This window comes from Parasteatoda tepidariorum, chromosome 3 (assembly GCF_043381705.1).
Source record: "Parasteatoda tepidariorum isolate YZ-2023 chromosome 3, CAS_Ptep_4.0, whole genome shotgun sequence".
Taxonomy (NCBI): Eukaryota; Metazoa; Arthropoda; class Arachnida; order Araneae; family Theridiidae; genus Parasteatoda; species Parasteatoda tepidariorum.
The window spans coordinates 96,688,415-96,701,270 of NC_092206.1; the positions used below are offsets into that span (position 1 = coordinate 96,688,415).

Consider the following 12,856-nt stretch of genomic DNA (forward strand, 5'->3'; position numbering starts at 1 on the left):
AAAAAACAGCTATATCATACCAGGCAAAAATTCTATTACTAACTAATTAATGGTCCCACAGAATATAAATCAATCTATTATAAGATGAATAGTTAAAGAGAAAGAGCAAAAAAATTATAATCTGATAATCTAAACTTGATTTTATAAACCACCTCTGAGTAATTTAAACTGAACATACAATTCACCTAACATCTTTATAACATAACACTCTGAATTTTGAACATTAAACTGCATTAAAGTAGACTGTATGTCAGGATAAAACAACATATTTTTGTTATGTTTCTTAATTTTTTGATCAGCAATCATTATTTTATGATATTGAATCTACTAACAGTAAATTAAGGTTTTAATTAAACAGAGTATGAAACTTTTAAATCTAAAACATGCACTAATAAATATGCTAGAAAACGTACTAATATTCAAAACGGATTGCCTTGATTACAAATCAAAATTCTCAATTTGTTTACGTACTCAAAATCATTATATTTTTAACCTTTTTAGTATGATACACAGTGTGACGATGTTATCAAAATAACTTCACTTTTCAGCCTTTCTGTCTTTGCCTAACCTTCTAAAATTACTTTTTGCATGGTGCTTTGCGCCTAGCACTTCTTAACTGTGACCGTTAACCTCAGATTGATGCACATTAAATGATTGATACTGCTTAAGATATGTGAGCAGTTTTTAAAGTTTGCTTTCCTTCTCGAAAGAAGAATTTTATCTTCTTTTATTTTAATTATTCTCACTTTATTTAGTCTTGCATTTTAATAGTCTAAATATTTCAGATAAAGTAATAATTTAGATCGAATAATTGCAAGACTAAATAAAGCAAGAATAATTCAAATATAAGAAATTCTACTTCCTAAGCATGAAGAGAAGGAAATCAAACTTTAAAAACTGCTCACATATCTCAAGCAGCATCAAATATCGAATGAGCACCAATCAATCTTAGTAAGGTTAACGGTTACAGTTAAAAAGTGCTAGGTGCAAGGAACCATCAGAAATCTAATTTCACAAAATTAGACAAAGGCCGAAAGGGAGGTATTCTGATAACATCACACACGGAAAATACGCTACCAACTTTTTAAGGGATATTTCAAAGACCTATATTAAATTCTTTTTTTTACTTCAATGCAAAATTTAAAAAAAGTATTTATTCTGGCAGAGATGTTTTCTTTTCAATTTTGTTCAAAATCTCTAATAAGTTAAAACAGTGGACATAAATGCAATATTTTTTTTTTATTAACAACCCTTTTTACCAAGTACAATTTTATATACTTTAAATCAAAAATAAATTATAGTATAAAAATAGCGCAAATAAATTGAATGTTTTGTAATCGGGCAATTATTTTGAATCATCCTAAGATTTTCATATTAATAACTTTCCTCAAGAGACTAAACATGCACTTAGTACTATGTAATTACTCAAATTTTTTATACTAAGTAGCTATCTAAGAAATAAAAAGTATATATAGTTATAAATTTCAAGAATAGCATAAATAAAAAAGAATATCCAAATGAAAGCATAGCATATTTGGATTAAAAAAAAATTACCTGCTATGATAGATGCATGAGCAGCACATGAAATAACACAACAAATAAAATAATTTTAAAACTTCTATAATATAAAAAAAAAAGATTGCCTTGTAGATATTTTAAATAAAATAATAACACTTGATACAAAGAATGTTGTTACATAGTAGATTGCGTAAAATAATTCTGAAATATATTTTAACTATGCAAAAAAATAAATAAATAAATAAAATTAAAAAAAAAATTAAAATATAAAATTAAATTAAATTTAATTTTGAAATTGGAAATGAATGTTCAGTAATGCTAAATCTAGAAAATTGGTAACTACTTAAATAAATAAATAAATACTCAAACAATATTAAAAAAGTAATTACTTTTTCAATGTTCAATGAATTATTTCTACTCTCAATGTTTGCCATCATACACCAATTTTATTTCAATTAAAATATCAATTACTGTTAAATAATTTATTTACTTATTTGTTGCCTGTACAGCTGAAAAATAGATTTAAAAAAACTTCTATTGGCATGACAGCCCTTTGTGGGTCAGAGCCTTCCTTAGAGCCTTCTTCCATTCTGCTCTTTTCCCTGCAATTGTTCTCCAGTTAGTAATTCTAAGGATTTTAAAATTCTCTTCCACAGAGTCAAGCCATCTGATCTTAGGCATACATCTAAATCTAGTTCCCATTGGTTTGTAATTGAAGATCATAAATGCCAAAGAAGGAGGATCCATTCGATAGACATGGCCCGTAAGCTTTAAGAGACTTATTTTGATGTATTTGTCGATGTCAGCTTCTTTGAATAGCCTATATAGCTCAAAATTATGTCATTGTCGCCATAAGTTATCTACTATTATAGCACTGACTAATAATGATGTACTGCCAAAATAAACAAACTATCTTTTTGCTTAGCTGACACATGTTAGAATATTGGCACATAGTACTCTTAAAAAAATTTCCAACACATTAACAGAAAAATATCAGGCAAAGCATCGATGATTTGTAACTTTCTGTCACCAATATTTCTAACAAAATAATAACAATTGTTGAAATAGTGGGTACATATTTAAGAATTTCAGCAACAGAAAACATAGGAGACAAAGCTTTAAGAGTGACATTTTTATCATTATTATATCAAAGATTGTTGCATAATTACCTTTGAAAATAAATCTAACGATTTAGTTGTTAGCATAAAAACAGGTTTCGATTACTAAACAAGTTTGGCTACAATAAAAAGAGATTATTTGAGCAATTTGAAAAAGCTTTTCAAGCTTTATTTAACTATATACTTTTCATCATTAGCATTTTTAAGATGAACTGGCACCAAAATCAATTTCAGAATCAGTATGGATGGTTTGATGGTAAAATTTCCAATAAAATGAGATACATTTTACACAAAGTTTTCAAAATAGTTGTGATGACAAATTATTGACAAATCTGAAGGAATTTTTCTACAAAACAGTAACAATTACAAAACAAGAAGCTTATTTCCCTTCAGGAATTTCATTTAAACTAATACAGTTAGGTCATACTAACATTGATAAATAAATTCTTATACAATAACATTAATATTGAAGGATGATCACGAAAATAAAAATGTATAATTTGCAAAAAAATAATGTACCTGGATTTGGTTGTAAATATTCTTTCGTCTTATTTAGTATGTCTTCAACTAACTCAGCTGTTAAGTCTGTTTTCTTAAAAGTAAAAAGAGAAAAGTAAGTCCAAGTTGCCCCAAAAATAATAATAATAATAAAAATTTAATGTTTTATAAAAAACTAGGAGGCTTCGCCCCCTGCTCGCTGGCGCTCACCAACCCTCGGAACTGCTATCGCAGTTCATTTCGGATTGCTTCGCAATCCAATGCTCGCTTTGCTCGCTCATTGGATACGTTCTTAACGTCTAGTNATATTCACATATATTTATATATATAAAGAATTTATACTTATTTCCTCTACTAAATAAATTTTTTTCTTATTCTATGCATAGAAATTTGTTCTACACTAAATATATAAAATTTATATTTTCTTCTAAATAATTATTAAGTTCATTAAAAACTCTAGATAAAAAGGTGTCATTTTCAGAAATAAATTGTTTAGCTAAGTTATGCAATTTAAATGAAAAATTTCCCGTTAAATAGGAAATAAAAAAATAAAAGAATTAGAATAATATATCAAAATAGCAATGCCAGAAAATGAATTACTATATCAGAGAAACAGTTTTTACATACAAAGATTAATTTAAACACATTAGCAGAGATTTGTAGACTAGTTCTTAATAAAATGGTGAATATTCTGAGTATTTCCGGAGTTAATTTTGTATATCCCAAGAATTCACAGTTTTCAAATAGTCGAACCACCTTGTGATAATGGCAGCATATGCAAATAAATTAATCTTAATATATATATTTATTACAAAAAATTGTTTCGGGAATTTGAAATTCTTAACAATGAACCAATGAAACAAGTGAATTTTTCAAACCAGAGTAGAGGAGAAAATTTCAAAACTTACTCTTTCCATTTCAGTATACTCTTCCGTGAATTTTGTTCCTTCAGCTCCTCCTATTTTTTCGCTCATGTACTGGAATGAAATTAAAATTTTCAATTACTTAAATATTAACAGGTAAATAATAAACTTACGTACATTAACAAACTTAGTATGAATAAAAGTTATAACATATTAAATCCATAAAATTTCTTTCAAATTAACAACAGGTTAAAAAGTTTTATGATAAAAGGATATTCAAAAGGTGAGGTAAAATGGGTACGTGGCATAAAGTGGGTTCATGTTAAAAAACATCTTTTCTTCTTTTAAGTTGAGATAATTTATTTAATATTTTTAGAGACATTTACTGAGATAGCATTTCCCAAGCAAGCATTTCAATTTTACAAACTGATAAAAAAAATTTATGATTACAAACTATCTGTTGATGATCAACTTATAAAGTATGTTAGTTTAAGCTGTTTATGAACTTTCTTCTAATATCATTAAAAACAGTCAAAAACTATAAATTTTAGTTTAAACTGTTAGAGCAACATCTAAAGAACAGATCTACATAGAAATTTAAGAATAAATTTCAAAATTCTATTTAATATGAATTGTTTTCTGAGGTGGGGTAAAGTGGGTATATGGTTAGGCTTAGTCAAGTGTTGTATGACAGGGATATTTTTTTTACTTCTGTATTAGTTTTAGTAAGTATTTAATGCTCTATATTTTATAACGAAATAGCTAAATATATAATTCACAAATTTGATTATAACCTTACATAGTAATTTTAATGCTGAAAACAAAATTTCCCATAAACTTTATTTTTTAAAGATAAGGGAGATAACACAACACACATATTATACAATTATAAAAATTGCCAAAATAATGTGTACAACTTGAGCATATTTAAAGATAAAGATGAGTTTCCACACAAGTTTCTACCTTCATAGGGCAGTTTTCTCATGGAAAACAAAATGATTTTCTTAAAATAACTAAATTCTATAAAAGCACTGCTATGAATAGTAAAAACACTTTAAATTACCACTATAGATATTAATTTTACATTCTCATTTATATTTCAACTAAACCAAAAACTACTGCACTTTTCTTGCTTTTTGATTAAATTATGTAGTAATTCAGCAAAATGTATAGCATTCAAAGTGAAACCTAATTTTGATAGCCATAACCATTAACTCTTTAGCATTAAGAACTAGTATTAACTCTAAAGCATTAGGAATAAACATATAATCAGTACTCAATTATAAAAATATATATTTACAAACACTTTTATTTTATATGCATTATAAATACATATGCATATAAAGAAAATTAAGAGGTTTTGCTAAAAGTTACAATTTCACACAATCAATATAATACAAATATAAAAATTATATGATATTTTTTATGATATCATAATAATTGACTGACAGAAAACAATGTTGGTAATATTTTCAATTTAAGAAATCTGTAAGAAACAATCTTTTTTATAAAATAACATCAAGTGTTCTATTTACAGGGGAAATGCTATGTCAGATGAAAATTACTAATAAAAATTTTTAAGCAACATAAGTTGTTTAGATTGTTAAGTTTAATATATGTCATACAGTATATAACTTATAGTATTGATTACTTGGTGTAATAAATTCTAAAAGAAATAAAATAAGATTAATTGTTCGTTATACATGTAACGCTATCTAAACTATAAAGAGTGGATAAAAATATTCTTATTCATTTAATGTAATAAATACAAAAAGAAATAAGACAGATAGGGAAAAAGTTGTTAATACATGTCACGCACAAAACAAAAAAATTCAATTTCTTGAGGGAAAAATAAAATACACTTTGTTACTAGCATGTAACACTAATACAGAATATCCATAACTATTCACTAAAAAACATGAAACACAGGAATAAAAACCTTAAACAATACATGAATAATAAAGCAATACACAGATAGGTATATAACACACTGAAAAAAAAAAGAGCAATGAAACATAACACTAAGTATTAAAACTAATTAAATTCAAGATGTTGCGGTTACATGCATAAAAACTACTAATTTGACAACCAAGGCATTACATTTTAATTTTAGCCATTTAAAAATGTAATATTTTATTAGAGAATATTACCTGGTTAGCCTTATTTATTTGTTTTTTGAGACCTGCGAAAGCCATCGTTGTTTCTTTTAATTAAGATCACAGCAGCAAAAGTTGACTATTCACAGTTCTCTCTAAATAAAGAAAGATTTTAGTTATTTGACAAAAAACATTTTAAGATACAAAAATGATTTAGATGAATAATAACAATAATACTTAAAATGTATGCATCAATAAATTCAAAATTTTAAAAGTCAGAAATGTGGCTGAATTTCACCTAACCTTTAAAAATGCACTATACCTTTAAAAGTATACTTGGTAACGAATTAAAAAGTAAATAATCAAATGTTTCACTACATCCAATCAATTAAATAGCAAATCAATGATAACACTTTAAAAATTTATATTTTATGTCTTGTCACTACAATTGTAACAGTAATTGTAGGGACAAACTGAATATACAACTTTTTCAACTGTATTTCAAAATCACAACTTTTTCAACAGCATTTTAAAGTCACAACTTTTTCAACTGCAATTTAAAATCAGATCTTTTATTTGTCCAAGAGACATACGAAATAATGATAATTTGAAGGGGGAAGCATAGTAAAAATTTTAGTGGAAAAATTTTGAAATAATATACATATATTGTAAAAATAAATGACTCAACAATTTTTATGCCAATTTAATGACTCATACAATCAAATGAAGATTATAATCCACTAAAAAAAAAATTCAACATAGTTTCTCATATAAACGTAACAAAAATATATATAAAAAATAACTCTAAATAAGTACATAATTCTAAATATCAATAATGTGCACATTGCAGAGCCTGGCTTAATATCAAAGGCAATTTTATTTAAAATAGCTAACTGCAACTAACCCAAACTGATAAATTTATATAAATTTTAAACTTTTGGAAAAATAATTTTCACAACTATAAGCTATTTATAAGTAAAGAAGAACCACACTTAAATGAATTATTTAAGCTGGAAATGGAAAGGTAATATTATAATATTAAAAACCGCCCTTAATGACACGCCCGGATTTTTAAATCATTATGGTAACAAATGAATTAAATATTTCATTGCTAATTAAATTAATCTGTTTTTATGACAAAAATGTTTGATTACGTATTCAAACAAAATTAAATAGAAAGAAATATGAAAAGAGATAAGATGTTTACAGATACAAGGGTAGCACTTTATATAATTAAACAACGTAATCTAAATGAAACTGATCTTATTCCCAATATTGTACAGTAATCAGCACATTCAATGAATGTAAAAATTTATCACAGCATATTCAGAATCTTGAAGATCCCGCGCTTATAAATAGAGATTGTCAAAAGATGTCATTACTATTAACCTTGAAATTTGACACTTTACAGTCCAAAAAGGGTATAAGCAGACACTTTTACTCACGAAAAATGCGAATCATAACTAAAAATACAACCTTTGTCCTATTACCTACGATATTTTTAAGACTGGGATTAAAGCTGTTTAAATAATTGGCCCGAAGAGAAAACCGATTTACGAAATTTGAACTGGCAATGTGCGAGTCCTTACATCACGCTAATAAGTTCAAAAACTTACAAACATCTCGCAAAGGAGTGAAAGAAATTTACTGACCTTTATCTTTTTTTTTAAAAAAAAAAATTAACACAACGTATGAAAAGATTCCTGTAAATACTGGAAATTTATCACAACAAATATCACACAATTTCGGAAGCGTTAATGTATCCCATAGGTCTGCTGATGCCGCAATGCCACGGTCAAAACAATAGCACTGCCATCTAGTGATGGCTTTATGAGATTTTATTTCCCCCTTTTTCATTCTCTCTCTTCAAATTGTTGTAAAATTATGCTTTTTCACAAAATAAACTATCAACTTCAAGTAATTATTTACTTAATATTTTATTCTAATAAAAATAAATGGCAATAAAATTATTATTTAAAGCATAAATCTTAAAACCTATAAAAATTAACTAAATTTAATTATTAAATTTAAAATTAAAAAAAATTAACCAATTATGAATTATATTTATATTTTACCATGTGAAAAAAATAACTGGTTAATTAATATTTTATGATAATAAGGAAAAATAAGAATAACTTAAATTTTTTTTACCTATTTAAAATATAAATGTTAATAAATTATTTTTATATACGAAAAAGTAATTGAATGATTAATGTATAATACTAATAAAGATATAATAATGATAGTTTTAAGCCTTTTTACTTACTTACAATTTAAATTTAAAAACTTAAATTTTTAGAAATTTTTTGAAAAGAAAAAAGAAATTTCTTTTTTTTTTTTCATTTTACGATGCATCGAACAAAAGTGTAAAATATTTAACATTGAATACATTTTTTACAGCTTTTGTTTTCTTTTATTTCCCAGCATTCTATGAACAACGAATATAATAAAAAACTAAATAAATAATGTTTTGTTTATTTGTACCACTTAAGTATAAATAAATTTAAAAAAAAAAACAGCTTCGTTTTATGCATTATTTTTCAGGTGAATAAATTTACTCTTCTATGATCCAATATCTATAGCTATACCTCCCGCACATTTAGCTATGCCTATAGCTATGCCTTCCCCCAATTTTATCTCAATAAAAGTTTTTAACAAAATATATTTATTCGGCAGAACTTCAAATAATTTTAAAATTATATTTTTCTGAAAATTTTTACAAATTTCTCGTAAAAAAGTTAGATACCTTTAACTAGACTAAAAAGGAGACAAAATTACATTTTTCAGAAAAACGGAAAAAGTAGAGCGTGAAATTTTCGGAAAACGTGTGAGGGAATTTTTGGTGGTTATTTAAATTTTAGGTGAAAATTTTTAATGTACTTCGCAATTCATGAACTTTAGTCAACGTAATCTTATGTTCAACCTTAAAATTATGACGCTAAGCTCTAACAAGTTCAGCCACATATTTTTATATAAATAAAATTACTTTTTTGGGGTATATTTATATTATTTATTTCTTTCCTCTCTTACTCTCACTTTACCTCTAATAATCATGAAAAGTTTTTGTGAAAATTTAAAGTCTGATGTAAACTTTAAAGGGAAAAGTAAAAATTGGAACTCATTTTGACAAGAGTTTGGGGAAAAGGAGATGACAGTTTTATTAAACGAGATTTATAAGAGAGATAATAAGATCTTGTGGAAATTTTAAGTCCGAAGAAAACTTTAAAGGGGAAAGTAATAATTGGAGAGAATTTTGTCAAGAGTTTGGGGAAATAAAGAAGACAGTACAGTAAATAACATCATAGATATTGTGAAGACAAGATATTGTGGAAATTTAACAAGAGTTTGGAGAAAAGGAGAAGACAGTTCGGTAAATAACAACAGAGATATTGTGATGACAAGATATTGTGGAAATTTAAAGTCTGGTGTGAACTTTAAAAGGAAAGTAATAATTAGAACTATTTTTTGACAAGAGTTTAGGGAAAAGAAGAAGACAATTCAGTAAATACAAACAGAGAACAAGGAAAAAACGAAACTAAAAATTAAAGTGAATGGGGAGAAAAAAAGGTTTAAGGGACGACATTTTTGCATCTGTTTTTAGCAAACTATTGAAGTGTTTCGCTTCTTCGCTACCATTTTATCCTGACCCAGAGACTATTTTTATACTTTGAAAAGGGAGAAAGTTAAGATACCTCACCACAAATTGGGAACCACTGAGCTGCCAGGGTGACAAATTCACACTTGAAAGAATTTCTTTACAAAGCCATCTTGTCTTTTCTTTCTGGTTGACCACTTGAATTAAGCAATTTATTTTGAAATTGATTTTTGGCTACGCTTCGTTTCTTGAATTATTAAGTGCTCATTCCCCTTTATTAGACTGTGAAAAAGAATTTTACTCAATCACAATTTGATTAGTGAACTTTATGTCTGTGAATTACGGGGTTTAAACTTGAACGTGAAATTTGTTAGAGTTAGAGAAAAAAATAAATAATTACGAGACACTGAAGATAAGACTCTCAGAATGTAATAAAACTTAATAAAATTCCAATTAATAATTTTTAATCGGTATCTAAGGGACATTGCATCCTTATCTTTCTAATTTGGTGAACGAAATTTATTAGCTTCTAAATTTTAATAACTTAAAAGTGTGTAGAACATATTTTTTTGCCCATAATATGTCACATATATTATTATTTATTTAAAAAGTAATAAGTCGGAAATAAAGTATATTAAATTATTAAGAAGAAAACACCTTTTTAAGAAAGCCATTTCTTAAATAGTGGTATTTTAAAATAAATTACATTTTTAAATCTCAGTTTTTGAATAAAATTAAAAGGATGTCGATATTTTAAAAATAAATACAATATTAGTTTAGAAAATTTTAAAGATCATTTTAAGGTGTTTCGATGAAAAAGTATAAATGCAGTATTTTTCTAACGTTTCAAAAATTAGAAGATAAAATCCTGAAAGAGTGGGTGGAAAGTTATTACAAGAGAGTTCTATTTTAAACCATTTTTTAATGTAGATGAAATTTTTCTTTTTGGAATATTTTTGATCTTTGAAACATTTTACATTGCAAAACTAGATTAGAATTTCATTTGTAATTACTACTCCTAGTAATTATTAAGAAATTTTAATCACTAATATCTTTAAAAATAATATCGATATTTGAGAGATTAGAAAAACAAATATTGAGAAATGTATTCCAATGCCTTGTTCGTTGAGAAATTACGAAGCGAAAGCTAAGAAAATATTTTCAATACAAATTTAAAATATTTTTCTTTTAAAAATAATAATCACTCTTCTGAAAGGGCAAAGATAAAAAAGTCATTCATGCCGAAACTTAATAAGAAAGTTGTTATCCTTTTTCAGAAGTCTCGCTCACCAATTTATGATTAGATTTTTCAGAACTGAATGGAAAGGAATTTTCGTTTTTAAGAAAGTAATGAATTTAATGAAAAAGATAACGAGCTTAATTTCATAAATATTATAAGTGGTTTTTTTTTTATCTTTCTGAGCGAAAAATTTTTAAGATTCTGTTTCTAGTTCTCAAAAATTTTAAATATTTTAACTTCTTTTTGCACTTTTAATTATCAATCTTTCTATAAAAACTAAATCTGTCGAGGTACCTATATGTTTATATAAATATGTTTTCTATTAAGTTTTAAATCCATTCGTAAATAGCCAGCTACTAAATATCTTCCGAAAAGTTCTTACTTTTTTATTCCTTATTTTCCGTTTTTTACAAGAAAAACTTTCATGCGTTTAACATATATGAAGAACAATGAAAAAAAATATATTCAACAAGTTCTTAATATGTTACAGATTTCTCTACGATTAACGATTTTACATATTATCATGTAAATCAGAGCTGTGTAGTCGGTAGTCTAAATGTTCAAACTGGACTCTTAACTCTAGACTTTTCTGAGAGCTTATCTCCGATTCCGTCTCATAACTAATTAAAATTCTTACCGAATCCCAGAAAAGTATTAATATTATAATCAAAATTACCGTATTGAATGGATCCTAAAGAAAAAAACATAATTTTTGTTAAAAAAAAAAATATGTATGTATATTCGGTATTTAATAATTTTTCCATTCATATGTTAACGGTTTACCGAAAATTCTGGTTTTCAAGATGATAGCTCTTATTATCCCACATTTAGTGTGAAATGCTACTCTAAGTAATGAACTACTGTAATGAAAAGTAAACTTAACCGAAAAAATTGTTTTTATGCTACTCTAAGGGACCGAGGTAAAATTCCCAAATTTTACATTTACCAAATTTTATCTCATATTATAACACCATATTTTATTGTTAATTTTGCCAAAATCATTACCTAAGAGCTTCGACAAAAATTATGGGTTTTTTTAGTGTTATCATAGAATCAGAAAACTGTAAAATGTTACCATATGAGGGTAGTTTTCACAATACCTTTTTTCTTCGTGTATATTTCTTTTTTCTTACTTTTTATGTGCGGTTAAAATAAGAGGCATTGATAATGTACAAAATCATTATAAGAAAAGAATTAAATATCAATATTCCATACCCACACTGTCACATATATGAACGTCTTATGACACAACTTGTTTACTGAATCGTAGATATAAGCTTAGATACTATTAAAAATGATACATTAAATTTATTTGCATATTTTTTTAGTAACTTACTAGCTTTGCTAAACAAATTTGATTTTGGAATTCATAAATTAAAAGAAAACTTCTTTATAAATCATCTATTAATCTCGATATTTCAATAGTTTTAATGCTGTGTTCTTTTTCAATATTTTGTTTCAACATAGATTCTAAGTGAGTGTGATTAATTAAGATTGTGATTAAATATAATTTTAAAAATTGTAAGGGTCATTCGAGTAAGATTGTAAGGGTCATTCGAGTAAGATTTGATTACAGAATTATAAATATTTTTCTAAATAATTTTCAAAGGATCTTTTTGTTTCCTTTTTGCAGGGCTAAAATAATCTAACTTTTAAATAACAGAAGTAAAAGAATACAAAATATTTAATTCCATAATAACAGAACTTTCTTTGAAAGAAACGCGCAAAGCAGCAGAATTTTCAAACGAAAGAATAATAGAAGCAATAAAGAAAAAAACAATGTAAATAAAAATATGGCCACCGAAGCCGACGTCTTCAGGGGGTACCAGCTCCGGAAGCCATAGAACAAAACCTTTTCTATTGAGAGAGCGGACAAATGTCAAAACTAGCTCTCTCAGTACCCCGAAGGTTTTGTAAAAGTCCAGGAA

General features: G+C 26.1%; 1 protein-coding gene across 27 annotated transcripts in view; it reads right to left on the reverse strand.

Annotated features, from left to right (window-relative positions):
- The window catches only part of LOC107443784 (SH3 domain containing GRB2 like, endophilin-A), a 125,213-nt gene that overhangs the window by 27,189 nt on the left and 85,168 nt on the right, over window positions 1-12,856 (reverse strand). For 14 of the 27 annotated variants that reach the window (XM_071179122.1, XM_071179112.1, XM_043046587.2 and 11 more), the window contains exons 1-4: window positions 7,746-7,902; window positions 6,148-6,248; window positions 4,043-4,111; window positions 3,156-3,228 (exon numbers count right to left, since the gene is read on the reverse strand). In XM_071179122.1, the coding sequence (XP_071035223.1) occupies window positions 3,156-3,228; window positions 4,043-4,111; window positions 6,148-6,192 (187 nt within the window). In that variant the 5' untranslated portion in view covers window positions 6,193-6,248; window positions 7,746-7,902. Of the gene's footprint in view, window positions 1-3,155; window positions 3,229-4,042; window positions 4,112-6,147; window positions 6,249-7,300; window positions 7,447-7,482; window positions 7,725-7,745; window positions 7,903-12,856 lie in introns of those variants that run through there. The other 13 variants (XM_071179123.1, XM_071179120.1, XM_071179115.1 and 10 more) reach the window with 7 other exon arrangements.